The sequence below is a fragment of the Chenopodium quinoa genome, unplaced genomic scaffold (genome assembly GCF_001683475.1).
Source record: "Chenopodium quinoa cultivar QQ74 unplaced genomic scaffold, ASM168347v1, whole genome shotgun sequence".
NCBI classification, from domain to species: domain Eukaryota; kingdom Viridiplantae; phylum Streptophyta; class Magnoliopsida; order Caryophyllales; family Amaranthaceae; genus Chenopodium; species Chenopodium quinoa.
This window is the reverse complement of record NW_018743212.1, coordinates 5893779-5908750: the sequence shown is the minus strand read 5'-3', so window position 1 is coordinate 5908750 and position 14972 is coordinate 5893779. Positions and strand designations below refer to the sequence as shown.

The following is a 14972-nucleotide window of genomic DNA, read 5'->3' as shown; positions in this document are numbered from 1 at the left end:
TTTTAGCCTCATTTCTCTTGATAATTAATTAAATCTCTATTTTAATTACCAAAAAAATTAAATAGGGAAGTTACACATATGAAGACTTTTTCAGGCAGACTAAAGTAATTACTATAGGGAGGTTATGCCTATGAAGAATTTTTATAAGAGATTAAACGTTACTACAATGTGTGTGTGTGTGAAGAGTGATGACACATAAGATCATACATGGCGCCAAATCATTTTGAGGTATGGTTGATTCATGACACTACCACGTTGTCCCTTTGAGTTTTAATAATATTATAGATTTGAGGAAATAACAATTGATGACTAATTTATATTACTCTAAATTCTAATTTATTAAACCATTCCTTAAATTTAGAATCGAGTATGCCTCGAAATGAACTAGTTATTGTCATTAAAACCAGAATGAACGAATTTCAATTGCACTTAACAAGCAAAAAAACTAAAAAAAATCCAAAACTAAAATAATATTGCATCTAGACCTGGCAGTCCTGACCCAACCCAAATGACTTGACCCGTGATCTGAAAATTGACCCAAAAACAATGACCCGAAATTGAGTCGAAACTCGAAATCTACCCGACTCGACTTGTACTCGACCCGAAAGTGGAGTTGACTTGATCTTAACCCGATACCCGAAATGACCCGACTCGATTGTACTCGACCCGAAGTTGACCCAACACCCAACCCAAAGTTAACCTAATCTGATTTTATCCCAAATTGCTTAACCTGAACAGACACGATACCTGAAATGTCCAAAACTAAAATTACCTAATACCCAAACTAAAAATACCTGGTGCCATAAATGGCTCAAACTGTTTCATCCCCAACCTTAGCTAAACTCACAAACCGAATAAAATTATGGATTTGAACTTGATCTACATTCCACAGTACCAGCACAAAATGAACAACCCGACATAAATTCTAATTCACCCAAAATAACCAGTAATTGACCCGACCCGAATAACCCATTTATCAAGTCTAGTTGCATCATTCCTCAATCTAGTTCCTGAAGTAACCTTTAATAAGTACGGTCCAAACAACCTGTTTTCCACCTTTACACCGATCGAGTGATCGGACTTCCTTCGTAAATTTATGGTCTTTTGCATAACTCTATTCCATAGACTTTTGCTTAGAATTCCTAGCATTGGTAGAAACTGAAATATATATGTAAAATTCATCAATCCCTAAAACCCAAAAACCCCAAGATGCAATCTCAAGAAGACATTCAAAATCTTCCAATTGACATCTCATTCTCTCGCCTCGGAGGTTAGGTTTATCGCAATCACTTTCTCAAATTCATTGATTTTTTTTTTTTCTGATTTTGTTGTTTGATTGTAATTTTTGAACTTTTGTTGAAATTGAAGAATGGCTTGTGGATCGGAAGAGAATTCCTGGGGATTGGAGAAAACGATTGAGTGCAATCAGAGCTAAGATTTCATCCGCCTTTGCGTCGCTTCCTAAAGATATTGATCCTTACTTCCATACTCTCGATTCTGAAGGTGTGTTGATCATTGTTTTAGTATTAATTTTTGTTTTAATCATAAATATTCAATGAAATTTCAATTTCACCCCCCCCCCTTTTTTTTTTTTTTTTTTTTTTTTGTTTCTGTACTAGTAATTTACTTTGAAGATTAAGAATTTTTTAGTTTGATTTATATATTTATATATATTAATTTGATTATTTGCAAAGTTATGGTTTAATTTTCTCAAAGGAGCAATCTCCCATGATTAATTGCAAATGTTGCAATTTTATAGGCATTATTTTGGAGGAATTGGTACGAATTTTTAGACAAGACATTGTTTGATTAGTTAGAATTTTTTTTCAAAATCTACAAAGTTATGCTTAAGAATTAAATAACTACATCAAAATCACCATGCTTATATGGGGTTGAGTAGTTGCAACTTTTCCACAAGAACAAAAAAAATGCCACATCAGTTGTTCATTTGAGATTCTTCCATGACGGATCTTCAATGTAAATTTATTTGGGATTGTGGACGATAAATATTTTTCTTGTAAATTTGGATGGGACTTTGTGAGATGGTGAAAAAGGTTTGATTAATTGCTTGCTGATTTCCCAGTGAAAAGGTTGCTGACCTCTCTCCTTAGCTGAAAGAGAGGGTGGGGGGAAGAGGAAATTGAATACAATTTTTGCTATATGGTTTACTAATTTTTTGGTTTTTTCCCCCTCTAATCATAAGAATTAGGTGTTTGTTTATCTTTTAGTGCCGCAAGCCTTGCCATGTAGGTGTGTCTGGGTAATGTAAGCTATAGCTGAAAGCACTTGAGCATCTGATTAGTTACCGTTCCATTCTTAATGTGTTTTTATATAATTTTTTGTTAACAAAAATTTGAACGAGTTCTTGTTCTGCTTTGTTGTTTTTGTCAAGCTGTTCATCATATCTGTATTGATTTTAGCTTTTAGCAAAGGAATGCTTGGCCTCTAAGTAGAATGTATCTCATTTAAAATTTTTGTTTTTTAGAATTAATTCTCTCTTTTTTTGAGAAGATAATTGATACAAATAATAGTTAGGCTCTTTCTGGCTTACTTCCATTACTCACACTCAAGTATACAGACCTTTTCACTCATCTCCTGCTAAGTTAATTCAAAAAGTTGTAGTTTACGAAGTAAGAACTAAGAAACTATTGGAACATAGAATAAAAGGGCGATGAAAAAGTTTTTGCTGTGCTAAGAAAGTACTTTTTTTTTTTTTTTTTTTAATTTTTTTTTTCTGAGACAGTACTAACTAGTAAGTGAGAAGTAAAAATATTATTCTAGGATACAAAAGTATTTATGCATCACTGTGTAGCAAGTGCTTTCTATGGCGCTGAAAGTTTTTCAAATTTTTTCTGATCCCATTGCAGAGCAGGTAGCTGTTTTAGGTCCTCCTAAATGAGTCTCTAGCTGTTTAAAGTGATTGAATTTTGACACCATAAGCATTTGGATTTATAAATGGAGTTTTTTAAGTGATGAAGCCCTCATTTGCAGAGATGGTGTAGGATGAGTAGTTTTTTTTTGGTTACTTCTATGATGTGTTTGTTTTGCTTATTTTTATACTTAGCACCAAAAATTCATTTTGCATTTTCTAAATAAAATCTTAAATTTTTTGAATATGTGGAATATCTGAAATTGTCTGGGATCAAAGTTCCTATAATTCATTAATTACATGGATGTTTCAAGCTCTCTGCCTCACTTTACATATCATTCAACGCTTGTTCACTTATTTAATAGCTTTGAACTTGAATTTAGTAAAGATAGTGGGTTTTACTCTAATTATGGGTCTATATTTGTCCAGCTGGTTTCTGTGCATAATAATGATTTTTCCTCATTTTTTTCACCAGGAATTGATTATTTGGAAGCAAAAAAAATATATGAAATTCTGTTGCGGACCAATCCAGAAAGTCGGAACATATTTGGTCGGCTTTCAGGCGCTGCTGTAAGTTCTTGTCTCTCTCCTCGATGCTTGGCTGTATGTTTTTTACTTGAAATCATAGTGCTAAGTTTTCATTTTGTGATTATGGTGACAGGGTGTATGGGAAGCAATTGTCCAGGCATATGAGAAGGATCATGTATTCCTTGGTGAGGCTGCTCAAACTATGGCCCAAAATGCTAATTATGAGATGTAAGCCCAAAGTCTGATCTTCTGTCATTATGAGCAAACTTTTTTGTTGCCAATCATGTTGTTGATTGATTGATTTTTTCCCCCTCAATTTGAAGCCCTTACTTAAAAAAGCAGGTTCAGAAGACACAGCAACAGTTTGCAGAGCTTGATCGCAAGGAAGCTGATATCAAAAGAAGTGCAGCTTCATCAGCAGCGAAGTATGCTGAAGCTTGTCAAGAACTAGGATTGCAGGTGTTTATTTCATAAGTTGGGCTATATTACTAAACCCTATTGTCTTGAATCCTGTGTAGCGAGTTTTCATAATGATTCTGAACAGTTTGATTTTAATTTTTGCTTTTAGGGGAATAATGTTAGATTGGAACTCTTAGGGAGTGCTACAAAATCTCTTCCAAGTATCTTCAGTAATATTATGGAAGTCGTTAGTGGTGATTCTGTTGCACAAGCTATTGAATACTACTCCAGTATTGTTACAGAGCTTCATACCAATAAGGATGTAAGCTGATCTTTACCTTTTATCTTTCCAATTTTTTTCTTGTCATTGTCTGGTGAAAGCTGCTTTACAATGACAATTTTGCCTGTTGCTAATATAGGTTCATTTATTTGATACAGTGTACATCTGGCATTGTGGTTCAAAATTTAAGGAATATCATTGAAAACCCACCTACACTTAGTGTCTCTGTGGGATCTGATTTGGTCGAATCCACAAATGCTGTGTCCAACCTTAATGAACATTCTGATACTTGTGGAACCATGAGCACTGGGGCAGATGGCATTGATTGGGATATTACATTAGATAGCTCTCAGATTGACTGGGATATTGGCACTGTTGAAGAGACCGATGATGCTGCTAATGGGTTGGGTCCTTATGAAATTATAAATGCTGAAGAGTTTTTGCAAGATTCTTCAGCAATTGAGTCTGAAAAGTTTGGCCAGGCTGCTCCAAGTGGTGGAGGATCCATTGATGTTGAGGTTTCGGAAATATCTTGGGATTATAGTGTTGACAATTCTCAATTGGAAGCAATGGAAGATTCTGATACACATATTGCAAAGGAAGCTCAAACACCTGCTCTGAATACTTTAGCTGACGCTCAAGTCTCAGGTGATAGAAGTCCACTTTTGGAGACGGAATACAGGAATAAAATTCTTGATGATCTCTTTGAGGTATTTATATGTTTCTGCTATATGTTACCAGCACCTTGTCTCACTCGTTAATTTTGCCTTTTATCTTTCAATCTGGTAAACGTAAAGGGATGGATGAAATAGAATTGATCTGCTGTGTTTCTTATTGTTCCAATTGTACCTTTTCACAGATCAAGGCATTTTTAAACCAGCGGCTGATGGAGTTGAAAAATGAAGAGACTTTGTCCTTGCAACATCAAGTTCAGGCAGTTGCTCCATTTGTCTTGCAACAGTATTCTACTGATAACATTCAGAAAATGCTTTCTGACATTTCAATGGCCATATCTTTACTAACGAAGAAAAAAACAAGAGACTTGATCATGATATTAAATTCAAGAAGGTGCTTACATATATGACTATATGAGAGTATATTAGCATTTTCTCCCCCCTACCAATACAAAGAATTTGTCCTGAGATTTCCGTTGTGCAATGTCATTGTAATCATCTTATTGCTATTTTTCACATAAGCCTTCTGCATTTTGCTATAATAATTCATCAGATCATTGACAGAATTTTATGCTTTCAAAACGTCATTAATTTGTGATGTATTTGGAGCTACAGCTCTAACTATTATCATTTGCTACAGATTCTTAGACAGACTAGTGCAAAACTTGGAAGAAAAAAAGCATCATGAAGTAAAGCTGAAAGACGGTTTAAAAGACTTGTCTGCGAAACGTATGGAGTTGCAGAACTCAATGGCTTCATCTTGGCCTAAGCAGGTGAGTATTGTGTGCTCTGTTTCTTCTGCTATGCTTTAATGGATTTGGGAAGAATTTGCTTTACGGGAAGTTATGGATTTGTAGCAGGACAATAATCTACAAAATTTTAATGATGATGTTTTGCTTAAGAAACCATAGAAGGCAATACTGTCTTTTTTTAAGAAGTTGAATTTTCAAGTTTAATAATTTAACGATGTTGAGGTGCTTACACTAATAGTCTTGTTTGGCTGTTGGGGTGAGGCGAGAAATGACTACACCCCTTCATAGTGTACAATTGTACATGTAATTGAGGTTATCCAATAAAATTGACACTTAGGGTGCAATCTACTTATCTGGACTTTTCTGAAGTTATTTGAGCTAACCTGAAATTATCTGTGCTTGTTAGAACTTTTTTAGTTATAATTTGTTGTAACCCTTATTAACCATATGAACTTATATTTCTTGAACCTATATAAACTTATAATTTTTGTCTGAATAATTTTTTTTGTAATAAGTGGAAATTAAGTGAACAAAATAGGACCTTAATTAAGATTTTAAATGGTTCTTGAAATCCCTACATCTTCTTGCCTGAAAACTTATAGTTTGGGTTAGTGAAGAGTTATCCTCGAGGAGGGTGCAATGTTCATGAAAGATAAAGAGGCAAAATATAATTTATGTATGTGTGTGTGTGTGTGGGTGTACCTTGTGAACAAGATTTTTCTAATGTAATCTGGGGTCCATATTATTAGAAGAAGAAGATAGCAAAAGTTGCAAAACCATACTAGTATAGTTGGCCTTGGCTTAATCCATGTCATGGAGGAAGACACTTTTCACACTTAAATCTCAGTTTGTGAGATATAGGAGCGCAAATGCTCAATGCAACTGAAAGGAGACAGCAAAGAGTGGAATTGTGTGTGTGTGGTTATTGTTTTTTTTAAAGTACTTCACTTGTTTATTTACTAATAGAGAAGAAGATGATGAGATTTTAGTATCTTTTATTCAAGGATTGTCAACTATTGATGCTTTTGATGGGATTTTGAGCTGTTATTGTGGTTCTGCCTCTCCCTGCTTTACTTTGGTACTGTAGTGCTAAATATTAAATCCAGTGGAAGAGTTGGGGATGAATATATGAAAATGTTTTGGTGTTATAGTACTTCAAAAATGCACCTCTAAATGTGACAAGTCTTTGTATTCTTTTTGCTTTTGCTGTCTGAATGGCAGAAGTCAGACTTGATGCTATTTTGTTGCCTGCATTCAGACTGTTATTTAGTGTGTGCATTCATATATTCATATTTCTAATTTGACCTACTGTAATTTGATCTGAATCCGGTGAGCAGAAGAATTAACGAGTGCACTTTGTTTGCAGGAAGTAGCAATCAACAAAACAAGAGAGCTGAAGAAACTATGTGAAACCACTCTGTCATCCATGTTCAACGGAAGACCTGTCAAGATAATTGGAGAAATTAATACCTTATTAAATAGTGGTGTATCTGTGTGATCTTTTTAGCTGTTCTCCCAAGCTTTTCTACCAGTGTTAGCATGTACTAATAATAGGAACCAGCAACCAGGCTAACTTGGCATTCTTACACTTGTGTTTTCAATAAGGACGTCGAATATAGTTTAGAAAGTTTCTGTTGTATAACTCTGTTTTGTGGTATATATTCTTAACAAATTAAGCTTCAAATAAGAATCAATTTCTCAATTTCCCATCTGGTTTAATTTTGCATGTTTATCACTAGTTGCTTTTATGTCTTAAGGGCCCGACCATGTTCATTTATGTAAGATGGTATGTAACATGAAGCAGTATATCTGATGAATGTCATTTGTTTCATCAGTTACTCTGCCATTTTTGTCTTCCCAGTGAGAATTTTGTTTAGCTGAATATGTACTCGACATAATCTGAATTTGAAATCAAACACTGCTGAGAACAAACCTTGAACAAAAATAAACTGAACCTATGAAAAAGAAACTGTTAAACCATGAGCTATTGTTTACTCTGCCTATTTTCAGTTATAGCCTAACTAACCAATGCTAGCTTGCATTGGATTCACAGTATTACAGTGTAACCGCGCCTTATTAGGCATTAAACCATACAATAAGACTCCAACTGTTAACGATAATAGCTTTGCACATCCTATCTCTAAGTTGAGTGGCAGTTGCTGGTATTGCTGCAACAATGAATTTTCTGGTCTGACGGGCATGAATCTTCTCAGGAGAGTTCAGAAAAACGAGTTTTAGTTGACCGGAAAGATCTCTCAAAGGCATCACCTTCTACAACATCTGCCCCAGGCTTTGGCAAGATTCTAATTAGAGCTTCAACAATTTCTGACATTTGGGGCCGGAATTCTTTTTCAGGCTGTTACAGATGCAAAGAAAGCAATTAAGGAACAGAGGCATGTGTTGGTCCACATAGTACTTGGGTGGTCTTAATAAGAATAACGGATGATGAGCATGTAGAATTTTGTATGAACAACAGTGAAATCATTTTGGATGTATACAAGTTTTGATTTTTCAAACATGGGAGAAGTTGCAAGAATTGCTGGTTGATTTCCTATCATGTGGGAAAATGTGAAAACTATTCTAACTTTCAAAGGGGCCTTTTCTAAAATACAAAATAACATGTTTATGGATTGGTTAATAAGCCAAAGCACACAGGTTTGAGCATTCCTTAAATCTGTTCTGGATAAGTATTTACCTGGACACATAAAGATATGATGTCAGCATATCTCGAGAGAGTCATTGCAGAAATTGATCTTCTTAGGATTGGATCAACCATGTCTTCAAGAGATCCATAATCATGAAGCCTATGTGAAGCCCATTTTACCAAACATTGCTCTTCTGTTGCTCTAGAGCTGAAACACGATGTCACAGGAATGATAAAATTTGTTAGCAGATGCAAAACATATCCATCAGTGTGATATTAATTTATCAAAGCTGTTACACACCTGTCAAAAGGCCTTCTTCCGGTTAAAAGTTCCAGAAGCAAGACACCAAAGGCATACACATCAGTCTTTATGCTCTCTATTCCTGTTTGCCCATGTTCTTGTGGAATGTAGCCACTGTCATTGATAGCCATCTCAGCAGCCTGTTTGCAGTTGTGAAAGGGAGATAATTAATGACCATAATATTTTTGGAATCACACGTTGGGAACTAGAGAATTGCAAGCATTGAAATACAAGATGCGAGAGAAACTGGGAGGTCAATGCAGTGTATACTCTTGTAATGTCTATACCAATTTCTTTAGCATGAAAATTATTATCATTAGCACTTATCTATGCAAAAATATTGTATTTACCTTGACTTTAACACTGTTGCTGGTGAGAGGCCTCAATATAGAAAGTCCGCTGTCAGCTACTTGAGGCTTAAGCTCATCATCAAGCAAAATGTTGGCGGCTTTCAGATTGCAGTGTGCAATTGGGGGTGACAAGGAATGCATATAACTGACATCGAATAAAAAAACCCCAGTGAGATAAGAGAGCAGATAACATAGCAGCACAGGGGAGAGTGATCTTTGTATTATTTCAAGGAACTACAAATGAGCTCATAACAGAAGCTTACTTCAGGGCTTCTGCCACACCAACTGCTATCTGAATACGGAGGTCCCAGGTAAGTGGAAAAAAGAATTTACAATGAAGAGCTTTATCAAGAGTCAAATCTCTGACATATTCATATACAAGAAGGTGATGTCCGTTCTCCACACAGTAGCCAGTAAGACATACAATATTTGGATGCTGCAAACGAGATATGCTGCGAACAACATCCAAAAATTGTTCTTCTTCATGGAAAGACAGAGATACCAAGTTTAGGTTTTTCACAACAAAAATCTGAAAATCAAGAGCATGAATATTTTAAATCAGCTTATCATCAGACTGAACGTAATTTGAAAAGATTAAATTAGCACTCAAAATAATACCTGGCTGTCAGGGAACTTTGCTTTGTAAACTGAACCAAGCGTTCCTTCTCCAAGAAAGTTTTCTTCATTAAAGTTATTTGTAGCCAACTGGAGTTCAGATACTGTATAGAGTTTTGCATTTGGGGGCACTTTTCCCTTGGTGGACACACGAACAGTAGTTGTATGTCTGGGTAAGGCCACAGGTGGAGTGTTGAATGACAAATTTTGTGGGACATCTTCATATCTCCCAGAAGAATGATCTGCTTACGAGCAAAATAAAGTAACGTGAATTAAAATTCTGAAGTTAGAAACATATATACACCAAAATCTGTGCTACCACCAACCTATGGTAGATGCTATGCTGAAGCAAAATGCAAAATCAGTGTGAAAGGAACTAAGGAAGGAAATTCTGAAAGCAATAGAATTCTATATAATAAATAATATGATTACCTCCATTTGAACTAACTGGAAAGGAGCACATTGACCTACGGCTGGTGTTCAAGCTTTCAGGCTCAGTAGTATGATTTCGCTTAATGTGGACAACAATAGCAAGTCCCAGAAGAGTTAAAATGAAGGCTGCTCCTCCAACTCCTAAAGCTATTATTCCTAAAGACTTCCTCTTTCTCTTGTGCTGCTGTTGTGTTCCCCTAGAAGGATCCTTTTCTATGGCGCTTGACTCAGCTATTGGTGGACTAGAAATATTCTGCTCACTGGGGACCTTATCGAAAGGAAAACTCCATGGAGAGTAAGAGACAACTCTACTGAAATTATTGCCTCCAATCCTAATAAAAAAAATGATAAGTGAGATTAAATATATGAAATTTGATATAGTAATTACTAATTAGGGACTCCTCTTAGTCTCTTACCATAGATTTGGAATGGTTTGAAAATGCTGTGGGATGATGCCACTGAAATGATTATCTTGAATGTTCCTGGAAATACATCGTAGCCAATGATAAGTGTATGTTACTGAAGCAAATCACAAACAAATCATATTGCATATATAAAATTTAACTTACAATTCAACCAATGCTAGGTCAGCCAGGTATACCACCGAACCTGTGAGTTCATTGTTTTGCAGATACCTGCATGATATTCATATCTTCAATTAACTAAGAAGATTTGAACACTGAAGCGGCGTTGACAGATATATCTCAAACATATTCGGGTCTGGTTATCATCTCTAAAGAATTAATTGTAACTTACAATTTGGTAAGATTTGTCAGAGATGCAAATGAGCTCGGTAGATCTCCACTGAACTTGTTGTATGATAGATCCCTGTAGCAGTAAATTAATATTAGTCAAGGATAACAAATGAGCACTGTCGTCATTAGCAGATTTCTAGTGGTTGAGCCACATGATTATACCAAATGAACAAACGTATAATTATGTCAATGATTATAATATGCAAAATAAGATGGAGAAACAATAATATGCACACAAGAAATGTTATTTGATGCCTGTGCTACAGTTAGGATTTTGATATGGGAAAAAGCATGCAGGATTTTAACAATTGGTGCTGTCAGATTTTGTGCATATATAATCCTATATTGAAACCAACAACTTAGGCTAGGATGAGTATAGAGTGTTAAGGAAACATACATTTCCTTCAAGTTGTCAAGACCTTTAAACACACTTCCAATGGGTCCAGATAAAATGTTGTGACTGAGATTCCTACCAAAGAAAGGAATTTATGTTATTTTATCATAAGACCAGCATAATAGAAACTGACAGAATAGACCTTCAAGTTAGAATTAAGCAAGCTACTCACAGATGTCGTAAGTTTCTCAAGAAAGAAAGGGTCTGTGGAATGCTCAGTAAAAATTTGTTTTCTGACAAATTCCTGCATGACATAATAGAACGAATTGTAGGCTCGTGGGCATTCAATAACTGTAACTCAAATAATCATTCAAAAAAGACAGAATAGGCCTTACAAGTAGGTGACATTAGGTGGAAGGCCATCTGGGATCATTCCTCCTATTCGATTTGAGCTAATATCCCTAGTGTTGCAAAGGAGAAGTCAGATCGAAAAGACTATACACTAGTAAGACAATTGATTGCAAGCTTACAAACAAGTAGAGGCCAATTACAAGTGTTTTAAGCTGTGGAGATTGAAAAGCTGGCCACCAAGGTATCCCTCAAGCTTCAGTCCATGCAGTTTGCTTCATCGTAGAGAACAAAGAGGACGAGTTAGCATTAGTACACAGTACACAAAATTTGCATTAAAGAGAAATGTAGAGGGAACTGAGTTGATTTACATATGTATGACAGATGAACCAGAGCATTCAATTCCAGTCCAAGATTGCTCACAGGGGTCTCCACCTTCTGCCATCCAACCCTTTAGCTGCTTTGGCCTTTTTAGGGCATTGTACAAATCATGCAGTGCTAGAGCTGCATTTAATAAAAAGTATGGATATTCAATTCAAACAAATTTTAGATGAACTTTTCTATAATCACAGAAAATTATCTAGTAACCTAAATATTGTAACAGCATTACAGTATGTATTTGAATAACAATTCTCCATTCAAATTATCCGATTATAATCCCCTCATAGGCCTGATTGAATCCTTGATAATCTTTCGGAGCCATAATACAAGCAACTAAACTCACAATTGGAAAACACATTGGTCTAATGTTATAAACTCGCTCACAGAAGTTTGTCTTCAACATACTTGGACAATTCACATAACATTTGGAATTATGAAGCAACATGACCTTTGGAACCATAAAACCCACACCACTCTCAAATATGCAGTAATCTTCAGTCGATCATGGAAGATTAATATCGCTAATACATGAATTATCTCATTGATCATAGTTGAAAAGCTAGTGAATTCACCTTAGAAATGAAATACAAGTCGGCTATCATCACTAGTACATAGAAACACCAAGTATAATTGCCTTAAGCAGCGAAAAACAAATCTTATAATTCTTTGTGAAGATCTTCATTGAATGCTTCCATAATTTTGCACTTCAAATGTACTTTAGACCAATTTTTAAGGAAATTACAGTCAACACATAATCTATTCAAGACCGAAATGACGCTGAATATTCATGAAATTGTATTAATAAACATCAATAACTAACAAACACCGACTATTATTTAACTCGGATCATAACAATTTCTTCACAAAACATGGTCAAATTCCTAAGTTCTTATTATACCAGTAATTACGGAAGCACGAAGAAATGCAGAACTAACAGTAAACATTATAAACAGAAATCACAAGATGAATTATATGAATAATTTGCAGAGAGACTGAGAGCAATTACCGTCGTTTGGATCAGTAGCAGCTTCCGAAGAAAGAATCGCCGAAACGAACACCAGTAAACAAAGATTCAAAAATCGCATCAACAACGCCATCTTCAATTCTCACTAGAAATCGAAGAAATGCAGAATTTATTGTAGCATTGTAGAATCAATAATCAAGAAAACCAATAATCATAAAAAACAGAGTTCCAGTATTCAAGAATCACTATTAAAAGTAAGCAGAAAACCAAAGCATGAACTATACTTGAATTCATCAAAATAAGCAGAAAATCACTATAATAACACGCTTTTCATCAGAAATCTAAGAATGAAGATGAAATATATACAGAATAAACTTACGAAAAACAGAGTTCGAAATATCAAGAATTACACATAAATAAATCAAAATAGGCAGAAAAACGGCATTAACAATCAAATATCACTAGAAATCTAAAGAATAAAGATAGTATTGAAGTTCAAAGTTCTGCAGAAAGTATACCGAAGAAGAAAGCTGTAAATTTCGATTTGAGTACGAACAAATGAAATTCTACCAAAGAATGGTTGAATTAAGCGAAGTAATCTGAAAATGAAATGGTAGAAGAAGAGGAGTTGCAAGAAAGCATTGAAGTGAATGACGAAGAATTACGCAAAAGCTTGATCGAGTAACAATGGCGGTTAAGGTTGAAGTTGATGAAAATCTGGAGAGAGAAAGAGGACAGAGAAAATGGGAGTGTGTGTGTGAGTTTGTTATTGCAGAGGAGAGAGAAAGCGGGAGGAAATTTAGTTGATGTAACTGTTTTTAAGGGTGGGTCCAGAGAAAGGTGCCAGGTCAGCTAGTATTGTAAGAGGGAGGAATTTTGAGTAACAACCTCTAGAATTATCTCTTTATGTGCTGCCTTTGAGTGATTATTGATGAATACTTTTTGTGAAAATATTAATCTTGAAAAATTTAGAAAAACTATCTATTGTAAATATCCTAAAAAAATCTAGTACTATATAATATCTAGAAATTTCTAGAATTATGTGTAATGTAAATAGGTAGAAATTACTTAAGAAAAATTTAGGAGAGTTAATTTTAGTATAATTCTTTACACGTATTTTAATTAACACATATTTTGAATGGACAATCTAAAGAAATCCCTAGATATATAATACAAAATATGTGTAAATTAATTGCCATTGGTGTTCTATTCGTATTCTTTTTATCTATAGAAAAAAAATCAATAATATATATATATAAAAAAAAATAATAAAAAAAAACTATAATCGTAGGTACAAATGTTTTGGAATCTGACACACTTAAGAAAAAATTTGAGGTAAATTAATAATTGACCGTAAATTCAAAATAGACTAAAGCTCAAAAAAATACAAGCTAATTTTCATGATAAATGACAATTATTTATCTAGTAACAATATTGTAAATAAGTGCATATGTGTTTTCACTTTTATGAGCTCTCAAGTAGCGATTTTGGCATTTCGTACTAAAACCACTACTTGGAAAGTTGGAATAGCGATTTACACCAAGTAGTGGTTTTGGTGTAAATATTACCTATGATATTACAATTTTACCCCCGAATAAACATAAACCGTAATAAAAAAAAGATTCAAAGGCTCGATGTAAACCTCTTATTAGGAGGGGTGCTTATGAGACGAGACAACTCGCGAGCTATTCGAGTGCGACTCGATCAAAACTCGACTCGAAGCTTGAGATTGACTCGAATTGTTAATGAGTCGAGATGAGTAGCTCATTACTCGACTCAAAAGCTCGTAAGAACCAAGAGATGACAATGGATCGGATTCAAATGGGGTGGAGCTTCACCCGCATCCATCCATCATTCCAATTCCATTATCCACATCCATCCATCACCCGCTTCACCCATCATCCGTATCCGTCCATCCATCATCCGCGAATGAAACGGGTGGATCGGGTGACTAATGGATGAACATTTTATGAAATTTTTTTTTGCATAAAATTTAATTTATGGTTATTTTTACTGTAAGTTATTATTATTTTTTAAATAAAAAGGAAGCACTAACTACATAATCTTTGAAAAAATTAATTTGCAACAAACAAAGTATTTTTATTGTATATTTTAATTTTTTTTAATTAAAATTTTTAGATTAAAAATATTAATATATGCTAAACGGGTGGATGGATGGTTAGCGGGTGAAAAAATCATCATCCACATCCGATCCGATCCATCATCCACTTCATCCGTCACCCGCTTTTCATCCATTTATTTCGGATTTTCGTCCATTTATTTTAAGCGGGTGGATTGGGTTAGCAGATATTCATCTAATATTGTCATCCCTATAAGAACCTCAAA

General features: G+C 34.7%; 2 protein-coding genes across 2 annotated transcripts; one reads left to right on the top strand and one right to left on the bottom strand.

The window, feature by feature from the left end:
• The first annotated feature begins 1024 nt into the window (after window positions 1-1024).
• Window positions 1025-7221, top strand: LOC110734544 (CDK5RAP3-like protein). The gene is made up of 10 exons (XM_021914714.1): window positions 1025-1270; window positions 1369-1503; window positions 3345-3439; window positions 3531-3625; window positions 3721-3856; window positions 3966-4118; window positions 4235-4786; window positions 4936-5144; window positions 5391-5523; window positions 6869-7221. The coding sequence occupies exons 1-10, from the start codon at window positions 1210-1212 to the stop codon at window positions 6998-7000; spliced, it is 1701 nt and encodes a 566-aa protein (XP_021770406.1). The 5' UTR covers window positions 1025-1209; the 3' UTR covers window positions 7001-7221.
• A 490-nt stretch (window positions 7222-7711) lies between these two features.
• On the bottom strand, window positions 7712-12759 carry LOC110734173 (protein STRUBBELIG-RECEPTOR FAMILY 2-like). Its single transcript, XM_021914218.1, has 16 exons — window positions 12669-12759; window positions 11653-11785; window positions 11485-11556; window positions 11329-11394; window positions 11166-11237; window positions 10997-11068; window positions 10601-10672; window positions 10414-10479; window positions 10261-10326; window positions 9845-10176; window positions 9416-9654; window positions 9061-9326; window positions 8798-8942; window positions 8448-8587; window positions 8198-8354; window positions 7712-7858 (listed from the first exon to the last, which is right to left on the bottom strand). The coding sequence occupies exons 1-16, from the start codon at window positions 12757-12759 to the stop codon at window positions 7712-7714; spliced, it is 2136 nt and encodes a 711-aa protein (XP_021769910.1).
• Between the last annotated feature and the right edge of the window lie 2213 nt (window positions 12760-14972).

Coding starts and splice junctions, on each gene's coding strand:
- LOC110734173 (XM_021914218.1), bottom strand. CDS start 12,759: ATGGCGTTGTTGATGCGATTTTTGAATCTTTGTTTACTGGTGTTCGTT. Junction 11,786..12,668: donor TGCTACTGATCCAAACGACG/GTAATTGCTCTC, acceptor TATTAAATGCAG/CTCTAGCACTGCATGATTTG. Junction 11,238..11,328: donor CCACCTAATGTCACCTACTT/GTAAGGCCTATT, acceptor TATGTCATGCAG/GAATTTGTCAGAAAACAAAT.
- LOC110734544 (XM_021914714.1), top strand. CDS start 1,210: ATGCAATCTCAAGAAGACATTCAAAATCTTCCAATTGACATCTCATTC. Junction 3,440..3,530: donor GTCGGCTTTCAGGCGCTGCT/GTAAGTTCTTGT, acceptor TTATGGTGACAG/GGTGTATGGGAAGCAATTGT. Junction 4,787..4,935: donor TTCTTGATGATCTCTTTGAG/GTATTTATATGT, acceptor ACCTTTTCACAG/ATCAAGGCATTTTTAAACCA.